Here is a 14,042-nt window from a genome sequence, read left to right as displayed (position 1 = left end):
GAATGATTACTGAGTATTGGGATAGATTTAATTTTAAAAATATTAAACGCCTACTATTCACAAAACCATTTGCCTCCCACAAAAATATTTAAAATATCCTGTGTTCAAGGTCCATACTTTGAAAGAACATGGGTTTTTTGTTTGTTTGTTTGTTTTGTTTATTGTTGAGCCCATAGTTTCTGGAAAAAACAAACACCTAGTGCTTGGTGTAATAAACCTTTGTTGTTTAAGATGGAGTCAAGTGTATACAAGTAATTACAATACATAGGCAGAATGTGACATGAGGGGAAAATAGTCAGTTCTATAAGAATTCCAAGGGGTGAGTACATCCAGTTGTGATGAGGAAGGACTTCGCCGGAAGCTATTTTATTGTTGAGCCTTGAAGACCAGGTACCCGTGAGCGGTGCAGTGGAAGTGAAGGCAGCTCAGGGGAGGGAGAGCCAAGAAGGCGCCAAGTCCACCCGGAAGGAGCTGCTGCCTGGGAAGGCTTTATGTAATGGGAGAGGAGCTTGAAAACTTAGGACTCTTTATTTTCAGAAAACTCACAGCTACAAGGTTACTTTATATGTAACTAGATAGGCAGTGAGATCCATTAAAATCGCTTTTGAGCAAGAGAGTGTTAGGGTTATAGTAGGGTTTTAGGAAGACTAATTTGATTAAATAAAGGGTTATAAAACAAGGAGAGATGGCGTGAGGTCAGGTAGGAAGCCATGTATGGGGGCTGACAATAATGATCTAAAGATGGGAAAGTATAAGTAGTATTCCTATACTTAAGCCAACTTCATTTTTCCAACTAATATAAGTATTGAATGTTTTCTTGAGCCTAGTTTAGTAAAAGTGAAAAGGGCTAAAATTTCCCTGTAATCTTTTATCTTTAGTGTCATGTCTAAAAGTCCATCCTTTTAAGTGATGGAAATAAAGAAAATCGTAATAGATATTGAAAACCAGAGCTGGGGCATAGCATTATATGTCTCGTTTTCCTTATTTATTTTAGCTTCACTTTCCCTGTATTGGTTCTTTTTGTTTGTTGGTTTTTTTATCTTTTTCTAGGAGGAAAACAATGTGGTTCATAACCAGAAAGTAGAAATTCTGAGAAAAATGTTACAGAAAGAACAGGAACGGCTGCAGGTACTGCCTTAGGAAAGGGCTGTGTCCAGGCAGTCAGAATGCGACTGGCTTCTTCTCAGAGTCGCAGGCCATCAGCTATTTGATTAAGAATAGACTTTCTCTATTTTCTTGACATAAGCAATCAATTATTAAAATGTTTTTTATAACTTTTCAGTTATTGCAGGAAGATTACAACCGAGCTCCTTCCCCAAAGTTGCTAAAAGAGATCCAAGAGGCCAAGAAACTCCTCCCTCAGCTGCAGGAGCAGCTCTCCAAAGCCGCTGGCCCCCCGCAGGTAGCAACACCCCGAGAGCCTCCCCTGCCTGTGGGGAGCACGCTCTGTGAGCGCCCAGAGAGCACCGCAGCGCCTGCCGTGCAAGTTCTCTCCTAAAGGAGGCCCTGTAGGGCCTGGCAGAAATGATGGTTCATTATCAGAAATGTGGGCTTCGATGATTGCCTTGCTCATGATTTGATGTTTATTTCCACAATAATTTTAAAAAATTGCTTTTGCTTTAATGTGACAAATTACTAAAATGTAATTTTTGAGGTTCCTTCTGCAATTATGTTTTTAAGTATAGTTATAAGATCTTACAAATTGACAGGCCTTGTGCTAAGTACTTGGACAGGATTTCCTTAGTCTGCACAACAGCCCTCTTAGATTAGGTGCTTTGATGTTTCCCCCCATTTTACACACACACTTAAAGAATTCAGGAAGATTAAATAACTTGCTGAGATCATGTAGCTCAGAAGCAATGGAACTGGAACTTAAGCCCAGTCTGATGAATTCAAAGCACATTCACATTCCTGATACTATCGTTTCATTGTAATTTTAAAATAGATTTCAACTGAATTTGGTACGTAAGTATAAGTATGGAGATGATGGTGTCATTAGAAAAAATAGCTTAGCATTAAGTCTCAACCAGATTTATATTCTACTAGAGGCCTGGTACACAAAATTTGTGCACAGAGGGGGCGTTCCTCTCAGCCCAGCCTGCACCCTCTCTAATTGAGGACCCCTTGGGGGATGTCCGACCGCTGGTTTAGGCCTGATCCAGACATCCCTCTCACAATCCTGGACCGCTGACTCCTAATCGCTCACCTGCCTGCCAGCTTGCCTGGCCATCCCTCACTAACCCCATGCAGTCTGCTTGTTCAGTCGTTTGGTTGTCCCTCACTAACCCCCCTGCTGGCCTTATCACCCCACGCAACCTGCTGTTCGGTTGTTACTGTGATGGCATCCTGGACAATTTGCAAAATCCTCTAATATAGATAATATTCAGATGTGGTATATGAAAAGCTCCTTTACCTCATTTTAAAGCAAAAAGGGTGAATTGCCTATATCATTTAAAAGCAGTAAGAGCTGTTGATTTGCTCTTCTTCCTCAGTCAGGCCTGGCAGTGACAGCCAGGTTCAGAGCACTGACAGCACTCGAGGTCAGTTAGCTAAGGTGGTGAGAACTAGGGCCTGAGCTGGTTACGTGACTTACACAAGGTCACAGTCTTAAGGTCTCCTGACTTGCTGGGTTAGTGTACTTACTATTACACATTATTTATTTTTTCATCACCTTCAGTTCCAAAAACATCCATAGATGTTTTTAGAATTACCCTTCAGTTTTGTTGACAGTTTTATGTTGTTATTACTGAGCAAAGACAGCATTCTTACTGTCTTCAAATAGTGAAAGTGTGGTTCCTGATCTAGAAGCTTATCATTGTGTTATAGCATTGTATCTCAGTATTTGTGATTTACTGAAATTCTGAAGTGTTGAAAGGCAGTGAACCAGATGCTATGTGTAATAATCTTTACGAATGGTCAGGAAATAGAAATCATGTAGCTTAACAAACTGTTTTACCTTTACGTTAAAACAGTTTGTTAAGCTACATGATTTATATCATAAACTTTTTTCCTCCTTACTAAACTGTCTTTGAGCATTGCCATTTTAGAGCCACAGAGTTAGTAGTTGTTTATGTTTTTAACTTTTAGATCTTCAGGCATTCTTGATCACATCAAACTGGCCAGATGCTAGCGCTCTTCTTTAGGTTGTAGTGCAACTCGATTTCTTTATGCAGTCCACAGTGAAAGTCTTTTTAATGTGTTTGTGTGTAAACCATTTTAGGATGGAGCTGTAATTACATCCTCCAAGCCTTTCAGTGACATACCAGCAGGCAGTGAGGTGGAAGCGGATTCTGGTGATGGACGAGGCAGAGGTGACTGTAGCAGCGGAGATGCATCGTGGCCCAGCAGTGACACTGCAGATGTAAGTTCCATATCTCTGTCTTCCTGGGTCTTCTGAAAGCTGCTCTCTAGGTTTAATTTTAAGTTGCATGAGTTAGAGTTATGTTCTCTTCCTGCTTATATTTTTATTGTTGCCCTCTTTAATGTAGCAATTGGATAAGCAGAAATTCTGGACATTGTTGTATAGGAGCTTTTAATTCCAGAGCTCACTTTTCCTTTTCTCTTGCACACCATTGACACATGTTTCTTTAGAGGAGATGGAATTTCCCAGCAGGTATCTTGTTTGAGGGTAGAAAAGCTAATAACACAAGTGCTTTCTTACTGAACCGGGAGGCCAGCTGTTGATATCTTTAAGAGCATGTTAATATTCCATTTGTGGTCAGAGTTACTCAGTCTTGAAACATGGGGCCCTTTGCCGTTGCAAAGAGGAAAAGACTTCGTAGTTCTATTAGGTAGACTTGTGTTAATAGCCCATGTTTAGTATAAGTTTCTTGATTAACCCAGAAATTGCTAGATGAACTTGGATATTTGTTAAAAGATAAAATATTTGAAGTTGAATATGATGTGGCTTCATAGTCATATGAATACTTAAAAGCTAAATTCAGTGTTACTCAGCATTTCTTTGTAAGTAGTATGCAATGATAGAATAATGAATTACAAATAGATCACTCTTTTTTTAAAGTAATGAGCAAAGTAGTCTAATGCAGCATTTTAAAAACTGGTTTATGAAATCAATTTAGTTGGTTGGGATCAGCATATATTAAAAAAAAAAGAATAGGAAATAAGAGTGCTTTGCATGTAGAGGTGGTGTTACTCTTTCTGACTTTGTTGTATGTGCATGTATACATGTGTACACACATACACAGAGACACACCCAAGTATTATATTTAACAGTAAAACTCCTGCCTTACTGAAGGTTCCACTAAAACAAAAAAGAAAAGGAAAGCTACTGGCCTAAGCCATCATCCCAACCACCTTTTGAGGCTTAGGCCCAATGACTCAGTGAGAGAAAGATGACAGTAGGAGTCTTATGATTGGGTATGCGAAAGGTTTTAATGAGAAATCCAGTTTGACTCAAGAAAAAAAATATAACAGCTAACGTTTATTATGCATACATATAATATGCTGTCACAGTGTTTTACATCCCTATCTTAGTTAATTCTCAAAACAGCCATGTAATGTAGTACTGTTGTTATCATAACTTTACAAAAGATAAAGCAGGCCAAATGGAGTTATCTAACTTGCCAAACTTACCCAGGTGATAAGTGAGCTGCCTTTACCGAGGTGCAGAGTGCGAGCACTCTATAAGCAAAGGCACTTTTGTGTGAAAGCGCCTCGCCTGGGAGAGCAGTAGAAGTTTCCCTGATACATTAGGGCATGGAGGAAACGGCTGTCGTTCATCTCAGAAACCGGCGAGCCCACGCGTCACCTGTACCGGCAGTGGCTGAGGGTGCCTTCTCATGCCCTCCTTTCTGCTCCAGTGCTGCTTTTCCTTCTCTTTCCATGGCTTGGTCCTACCATTAGAGGGAAGTGTCTGAGTGCAAAGGGACTGTCCCGTTTACCTTTTTGCTTCCAAAGCCTGGCATATCAGAGGGATTGAGAACAAGTCATAAGAAAGAAAATTGTGGCCCTGGCCGGTTTGGCTCAGTGGATGGAGCGTCAGCCTGCCGACTGAAGGGTTGTGGGTTTGATTCCAGTCAAGGCACGTGCCTGGGTTGTGGGCTTGGTCCCAGTGTGGGGCATGCAGAAGGCAGCCGATCAATGATTCTCTCTCATCATTGATGTTTTTCTCTCTCTCCCTTTCCCTTCCTCTCTGAAATCAATAAAAATATATTTAAAAAAAAGAAAGAAAATTGTGAATTTTGTATTTAGAGTGATGTTACAATAAAATCTGTGGCTTAGATGTATCTACCTAATAAAAGAGTAACATGCTAATTGACCGTATCTTCGCGACGCCCACCAGCCAATCAGGAGTGAGTATTCAAATCAACCCAACAAAGATGGTGGGTTCATTTGCATACACAGGCGCTGAGCGGCCAGGGGCGGGACGCTTGCGTCGTTGCCGTGGCGACGACACAGGCATTCCGCACCACCCCAGCCGCTCCGGGCCTCTGGGCAGTGTGGGAAAGCAGAAAGGCGGCTCTGGGCCGGAGCGAAGGCGGTGCCAGCAGCCCGGGGAAGGAAGGCCCATTCTTGCACGAATCTTCATGCATCGGGCCTCTAGTATACTTTATAAAATAGAGTGAACTAGCAAATGTAGAAACAGGCATTCCAGTGGATTAAGAGTGTTTGATACGTAATTAGTGTTTATTAAGTACTAGTGGACTGGTGCACAAAATTCGTGCACATCAAAAGGGGATTAATTAGAGAAAATATTTTAGTATTGCTATTTGCCTTTTCTCTATAATAGAAGTGTCAGAGATGAAAGAAAATTTGTAAAATGTATATGAAAATCTTCCTCCTGTCAGAGTCTGGGGCGTACCACGGGACTCAGAGTCAAGTCTCCACCCACCCACGTTTGCCTCAAAATCGCACGAGACCCAGACCCGGCCGGCCCCCCCATTGGGCTAGATCCAGACCAGACTGGCCCCACCCCTCAGCCTCAGGTCCCCCGGCCCAGCACCGGGGCAGGAGGCACGGCCTGAGGTCCCCCAGCCCAGCACCGGGGCAGGGGACGCACCTTGATGTCCCCCGTCAAGCCCTGCTGGGCGGGGGGCATGGCCTGAGGTCTCCCATCAAGCCCTGCTGGGTGGAGGGTGCTGCCTGAGGTCCCCCGGCCTGGCATCAAGGTGGAGGGCATGGCCTGAGGTCCCCTGTCAAGCCCCACGGGTGAGGGGCGCAGCCTCAGGTCCCTGCTGATTGCTCGTTAACCCTACCAGACCTGAGGCCCTGAACCTAACTGTTCCCTATACCTGGGTCCTGAGCATTAAAAAGAAAAAATCAGCATGATACAGAAAAATGTTAGTTACATGCAAACAAGTGGTTAGAATAAGATGGAACTTGGAGACATTGTAGAAAATAGGTCTAGGCAAAGTACCAAAAATTAGGTACAGCGGTATAGCGGCAGATTCGGAAATTACCGAAAATCGGTACAGCGGTCTGGTAGGGTTAAGGCTCGTTATGGGAACTCTGCCTCCACTGTGGGTGCAGCCATCTTGTGTTACGGAAACCCCCGCCTCCACTGTGGGCGCTGCCATCTTTGTGGTGGAGTGAGAGTCAATTTGCATATCCCCTCTTTATTATATAGGATTTGGATGAACAGCAAAAGGAATAATTAAAGAGTTTGGTCTTTGTCTTGCATGCAAAACATAGGCCCACCCAGAAGCATGTCTGTGTGGAAAGTGAAGTGGAGCAGAGGCAGGGAGATCGGTAAGGAAAGAGGACTGCTGCCCGGCTGGTGGCTCCACTGCTGGAGTGTTGTCCCAAACACCAAAAGGCTGCAGCTTCAGCTCCTGCTCAGACCACCTGTCTTGTTGCAGGTTTGAGCCCTGACTGGGGTGTGTACAGGAGGCAACCGGTTGATGTTTCTCCCTCTTTCTGTTTCTCTCTCTCTAAAAGTCAATAAATATATCCTCAGGTGAGGATAGAAAAAAGACTACTTGGCTTAATAGGAACAAATCTGTGTTGAATGGCTAATAATGCGTTGTGCCAGCAGTTGTACCTAATACTTTACACATACTCTTTTTAGCTCTCCTAATAATATTCAAGGCACAGTATTACCATTTTATAGATGAGGAAACTGAGACTACATAAATAAATGACTTTTGTAGAAATCTGGGTGAGAGATGATATACTGTAGACAAGGGTATTTACTGAACACATAAACTAGATTAATTTCTAGTTCTTCAAAATGTGTCTTTTTGAAGCTAAGATATGCTGTTTTTAGTTTATGGGTTTCCATGTTTGTTTCAGTTATATTAAGACTAGAGGCCCGGTGCACGAAATTCGTGCACGGAGGGGGGTTCTCCCTCAGCCCAGCCTGTACCCTCTCCAATATGACATCCCTCTCACAATCCAGGACTGCTGGTTCCGAACTGCTTGCCTGCCTGCCTTCCTGATTGGCCTTAACCGCTTCTGCCTGCCAGCCTGATCACCCCCTAACCACTCCGCTGCCAGCCTGATTGATGCCTAACAGCTCCCCTTGCCAGCCTGTTTGCCCCCAACTTCGCTCCTCTGCCGGCCTGGTCACTCCTAACTGCCCTCTACTGGAGGGTTGATCACCTCCAACTGCCCTTTCTTGCAGGCCTGGTCCCTCTCAACTGCCCTCCCTTGCAGGCCTGGTCCCTCTCAACTGCCCTCCCTTGCAGGGCTGATCCCTCACAACTGCCCTCCCTTGCAGGCCGGGTGCCTCCCAACTGCCCTCTCCTGCTGGCCATCTTGTGGTGGACATCTTGTGTCCACATGGGGGCAGGATCTTTGACCACATGGGGGCAGCTATATTGTGTGTTGCAGTGATGATCAATCTGCATATTACTCTTTTATTAGATAGGATAGAGGCCCGGTACAGGGGTGGGGGCCAGCTGGTTTGCCCTGAAGGGCGTCCCAGATCAGGTGGGGGTTCCCTTGGGGTGTGGGGCGGACTGAGCAAGGGGCCTGTGGTGGTTTGCAGGCCGGCCACGCCCCCTGGTAACCCAAGCGAAGGCCCTGGTCTTTGGAATTTATTTTCCTTCTACAATTGAAACTTTGTAGCCTGGAGCGGAGCCAAGCCAAGCCTGGGGCTCCCTCCGAGGCCGCAGCCATTGTGTTGGGATTATAATTGAAACTATGTTGCCTTAAGCAGGTGAACCCGGCCAGGGTGTTTGGAAAGCTTTGCTTCCCCTTTTGCCGGCAGCAACCCTGGCCCGCTCTCTCAAGCTCCATTCTGCCGCCATTTGTTTGAATTTGTTTACCTTCTATAATTGAAACTTTGTAGCTTGAGTGGAGGCTTAGGCCTGGAAATGGCAGGCGGAAAGCTTGGCCTCCTCTGTTACCTAGGAAACCTTGCTCTCTGTGGCTGTAGCCATCTTGGTTTGGGTTAATTTGCATACTCTCTCTGGATGGTGGGCGTGGCTTGTGGGCGTGTCGGAGGTATGGTCAATTTGCATATTTGTCTATTATTAGATAGATTAGATTATAGGAACCGGTCAGTGTTTTATATTTTAAAAGAGCGCTTTTTAATTTTTTTCTTTTTCTGCTCATTTTTATAGAATAATCTCCTTGTGCTGTTTGTGATATCATTATCATTGCAAAATTCCCTGCTTGTGTCCACTTCAAAGGTGATTCTAATGCATACTCACACACCAGTTCTCACAAAGAATCATAAAAAATTCAGAGCATCTACCTCTCTAATTTTTAGTACGTAAATGATATAAAAATACCTAATGGAAAAGTTTTAAATCTATTCAAAAGTAGAGACGCATAATGATCACCTATGCACCTAATCACCCAGCCTCAGCAGTCATCAACAGGTGCTCAAACCTCTGGATTACTTTAAAGTGAAATCCAAGACACTAGTTCATTAATATGCGTCTTTAAGAGGAAAGAATACTTAAAAAATTAGTCAGCGGAGAGGCAGTATGGCTGTAGAGTAACTGGAGATAGCATGCTTTTGCTCCCAGATAAGGACCAGGTTTACAGCTAAATACTGAGTAATCAACTTGAAAAACCCGGTGAAGTGTACCTGATTGGACATATTCCATCTCAGGAGCATTGGAGACACCATGCAGAAACTGGTCAAAGGAGGGGAGTTGATAAAAGGAGAGACCACAGCAGCGCAGTGGCTGAGAGGACGGGACGCTGTTGCCTGCAAAGCTCCGTCCCCCTGGGAGTGTGGTGTCTCAACCCCCCACAGGGATTCCAAACCCAGAGCAGCAGAGACAGCAAGAAGAGCTTCTGTAGCATCGGGCAGAGGGAACCTGGGGATTCTGTCTGCCTGAGACCGGACAGCAGGTTCCTAGTGAAAGAGCGCTCCTATTGTTAGCACCCCAAGCCTGAGAGGTTTGCTTGGGCTCTGACTGCTGGAGAGGCTGTGCTGCCATGTTTGGGTCCAGCAGAGGGGTCTGTGGGGCCTCTTCCTCTTGAAAGGCATTGTGCAGAGCCCGTCCATGACGAAGCTGTTTGGCTTAGGGAAAGGGGAAAGGATTCTTCCACCTGGAGCACAGGGCTGGACCCCTCCCCCACCCGCGGAGCCTCCTGGACTGCTCCACCTGCTGGTCGGTGTCGTGGGGACCAGCACAGATTGGGGGCTGGAGCACCAGTGGCTCTTGGAGTTTCAGCCCCACTTTGTGGAGACCAGCCATGTGGGAAAGTATTCCATGCAATGGGAACAAACAAAATGCTGGAGAAGCAACTTTATATCTGACAAAATAGATTTCAAAATAAAGGCCACAAAAGAGACAAAGAAGGTCACTACATAATAATGAAGAGATTGATTCAACAAAAGGAAATAACCCTCATAAACGTATATGCACTCAATATAGGAGCACCTAAATATATAAAAAATACTTTGTGTAGACTTTAAGGGAGAAATTGCCAGCAATACTACCATAGTAGGGGACTTGAACACCCCACTGTCATCAATGGATAGGTCTTCCAGACAAAAAAATCAACAAAATCAACAAGTAAACAATGATCTTAAACAACACACTAGATCAGGTGGATTTTTTTTTTAATTTTTAAAAATATATTTTTATTGACTTTTTACAGAGAGGAAGGGAGAGGGATAGAGAATTAGAAACATCAATGAGAGAGAAACAGCAATCAGCTGCCTCCTGCATGCCCCCTACTGGGGAGTGATTCTGCAATCAAAGTACATGCCCTCAACTGGAATCGAACCAGGACCTTTCAGTCCACAGCCCAATGATCTATTCACTGAGCCAAACCAGTCAGGGTTAGATCAGATGAATTTAATTGATATTTACAGACATTTCATCCCAAAGTAGCAGAATATATATTCTTCTCAAGTGCACATGGAACATTCTCAAATAAAGACCACATGCTAGGACACAAAATAAATCTTAACAAGTTCAAGAAGAATGAAATCACATCAAGCATATTCTCAGGTCATAATGGTATAAAATTAGAAATCAACCACGATAAAAAAGCTCATAAAATATTCAAACACATGGAGGCTAAAAAGCATGTTATTAAAGAATGAATGGGTTACCAGTGAAATCAAGGAAGAAATAAAAAATTACCTAGAAACAAATGAAAATGAATACATAATTACTCAAAATCTGTGGTACACAGCAAAAGCAGTATTGAAAGGGAAGTTCCTCTCATGCAGACCTACCTCAAGAAGCCAGAAAAATCTCTTGTAAATAATCTAACCCTGGACCTAAAATAATTGGGAAAGAAAATAGCAGGAAAAGGCCAGAGTAAGTAGAAGGAAGGAAATAATAAAAATCAGAGCACAAATAAATGACATAGAAACTAAAAAAAATAAAGTAAATACCAAAGATCAATGAATCCAAAGCCTGGTTCTTTGAAAGGATAAATGAGATTGATTAACCTAGGAGGGAGGACCCAAAGAAATAAAATTAGAAGTGAAAGAGGAGAGGTAACATCTGATATCACAAATATAAAGGACTGTAAGAAAATATTATGAACAACTATTTGCCAACAAAATAGACAACTTGGATGAAATGGACAAAGTCTTAGAAACATACAATCTTCTAAAACTCAATCAAGAAGAATAAAAAACCCGAATATATGGGAAACTAATGAAATTGAAGCACTAACCATGAAAAACTCTGCAGCCAGAGAGTTCTGGACCAGAGGGTTCACAGGAGAATCTTCTCAAACACTCAGAGAAGCACAAGCACCTGTCTTCAAACTGTTCCCAAAACACAAGAGGTGGGAAGACTTCCAAGCTCTTTGTAGGAGGCCAACATTACTCTAATTAATCAAAACCAGAAAAGACACCACAAAAAAAATTATAGGCCAATATCCCTGATGAACACAGATGCTAAAATCCTCAACAAAATATTAGCAAATTGGATCAAGCAATACATTTTAAAAAATCATACACCATGATTAAGTCAGATTTATTCAAAGAATGCAAGGTTGGTCCAATATTCACAATTCAATAAATCTGATACATCACATAAACAGTGAAAGATAAAAATCATGTGATCATATCAATAGATGCAGAAAAAGCATTCAGTAAACTCTAGCATCCATTTATGATAAAAACTCTTAGCCAAGTGGAAATGGAGGGATCCTACCTCAACCTAATAAAGGCTATATATGACAAATATGGAGCCAACATTACACCCAGTGGGCCAAAACTAAAAGATTTTCCCTTAAGATCAGGGATGTCCACTTTCACCACCCTTATTCAACATAGTACTGGAAGTTCTACCGTAGTGATCAATCAAGAAGAAGAAATAAATGGCATCCCAGTTGGAAAGGAGGAAGTAAAAACTGCCATTATTCGCAAATGGCATGATGGTGTATATAGAAAACACTAAAGACTCCACCAAAAAACTACTAGACAAAGTCAGTGAATTCAGAAATGATGCTAAATACAAAATTAACATCCAAAAATCAATGGTAGTTTTATATACCAATAATGAACTACCACAAATAGATACTAAGAAAACCCATTTATTATTGCAATAAAAATATAAGTTACCTAGGAATAAATTTAAGCAAGGAGTTAAAAGACCTGTACTCAGAGAAGTATATGACATTGAAGAAAAAAATTAAGAAAACTACAAATAAGTGAAATCATACACCATGTTCATGGGTCGGAAGAATTAACATCATTAAAATGTCCACACTACCCAAAGCAAGCTATAGATTCAATGCACTTTCTATTAAAATACCAGTGACATATTTTACAGAACTAGAAACATATTCCAAAACTTTCATGGAACAAAAAAAAGGCCCTGAATAGCCTCAGCAATCTTGAGAAAGCAAAACAAAGTTGGAAGGATCACCAAACCTGATATCAAACTATATTACAAGGCCATAGTAATCAAAACAGCCTGGTACTGACACAAGAACAGGCATATAGACCAATGGAACAAAACAGAGACCCCAGAAATCGACCCTTGTCTTTATGTTCAGTTCATATTTGACAAAGGAGGCAAGCGCATACACTGGAGTAAAGACAGTCTCTTCAGTAAGTGGTGCTGGGAAAATTGGACAGGTACGTGCAAAAAAATGAAACCAGACCACCAACCTACACCATCTATACTAATAAAAGGGTAATATGCTAATTAGACTGGGAGACCTTCCGGACAAATCCATGGTGGCGGAGCCAAGGCGGAGGCAGTTAGGGGGTTGGGGACAATCAGGCCGGCAGAGGGGCAGTTGGGGATAAGCAGGCAGGCAGGCAGGGGGGGTCAGTTGAGGGCAAGCAGGCTGGCAGGCAGAGTGGTTAGGGGCGATCAGGCAGGCAGGCAGGTGAGCGGTTAGGAGCCAGCGGTCCTGGATTGTGAGAGGCGGACATCCCGCAAGGGGTCCCAGATTGGAGAGGGTGCAGGCTGGGCTGAGGGACAACCCTCCCCCCCCCCCATGCACGAATTTCATGTACCGGGCCACTAGTACAGAATAATAAACTCAAAATGGATAAAGGACTTAAATGTAGTCGCCACACCATAAAAATCCTTGAGTGAAACATAGGCAGTAAAATCTCTTGAAGCATTTTTGTCGATAGGTTTCCAAGGGCAAGGGAAACTCAGGAAAAATGAACAATCAGGACTATATCAAACTAAACAGACTCTATTCCGCACAGCAAAAGAAACTACGGAAATGAAAGGGAGCCCACTGCATGTAAGAACATATTCGCCAATGATACATGTCATAAGGAATTAATTTTAAAAATATGTAAAGAACTCATACAGATCAACAGCAGGCAGACAAACAGTCCAATTAAAAAATGGCCAAAGGACCTAAATAGATACTTTGCCAAAGAGGACATACAGATGGCCAAGAGACATATGAAAAAATGCTCAACGTCACTAATCATCAGAGAGATGCAAATTAAAATGACATGAGGTACCACCTCACACCTGTCAGAATGGCTACCATCAACAAATCAACAAACGACAAGTGCTGGCGAGGATGCGGAGAAAAAGGAACCCTCGTGCACTGCTGGCAGGAATGCAGATTGGAACAGCCACTGTGGAGAACAGTATGGAGTTTCCTCAAAAATTAAAAATGCAACTTCCATTTGACCCAGCAATCCCACTTCTAGGAATATATCCTAAGAATCCCAAAACACCAATCAGAAAGAACATATGCACCCCTGTGTTCCTAGCACAATTCACAATAGCTAAGATGTGGAAACAGCCCAAGTGCCCATCAGCAGATGAGTGGATAGGAAAGCTGTGGTGTATTCACACCAGGGAACACTATGCAGCTGTGACAAAGAAGGATCTCTTACCCCTTGTGACAGCATGAGAGACCTGGAGAGCATCATGTTGAGTGGAATGAGCCAGTCAGAGAAAGACAAGTATCACATGATCTCACTCATGTGGAATCTAATGAACAAAATAACATGACAAGTAAAATGGACTCAGTAGCATGGGTATGTGGAATAGACTGGCCAGTTCCTGAGGGCAGTGGGGTGGGGTGACTGGATAATGAAGGTGAAAGGATTAGCTAAGGAACATATATACATATCCCCTGGACAGGGACAAGAGTGTGATGAAGGCGAAAAGGGGGGAAGTTGGGGGAGAGGCGGGCATGGGGGCGGAAGTGGGATAAGTCTGCAA

At 43.0% G+C, this 14,042-nt stretch overlaps 1 protein-coding gene across 4 annotated transcripts in view; it reads left to right on the top strand.

The window, feature by feature from the left end:
- The window catches only part of ARHGEF12 (Rho guanine nucleotide exchange factor 12), a 250,615-nt gene that overhangs the window by 113,550 nt on the left and 123,023 nt on the right, over positions 1–14,042 (top strand). For 3 of the 4 annotated variants that reach the window (XM_008150189.3, XM_028158387.2, XM_054724755.1), the window contains 3 exons: positions 1,051–1,128; positions 1,283–1,402; positions 3,221–3,361. In XM_008150189.3, the coding sequence (XP_008148411.2) occupies positions 1,051–1,128; positions 1,283–1,402; positions 3,221–3,361 (339 nt within the window). The remainder of the gene's footprint in view (positions 1–1,050; positions 1,129–1,282; positions 1,403–3,220; positions 3,362–14,042) is intronic. The other variant, XM_028158388.2, reaches the window with a different exon arrangement.

Source organism: Eptesicus fuscus, chromosome 13 (assembly GCF_027574615.1).
Source record: "Eptesicus fuscus isolate TK198812 chromosome 13, DD_ASM_mEF_20220401, whole genome shotgun sequence".
NCBI lineage: Eukaryota > Metazoa > Chordata > Mammalia > Chiroptera > Vespertilionidae > Eptesicus > Eptesicus fuscus.
This window is presented reverse-complemented; position numbering and strand designations above follow the sequence as displayed.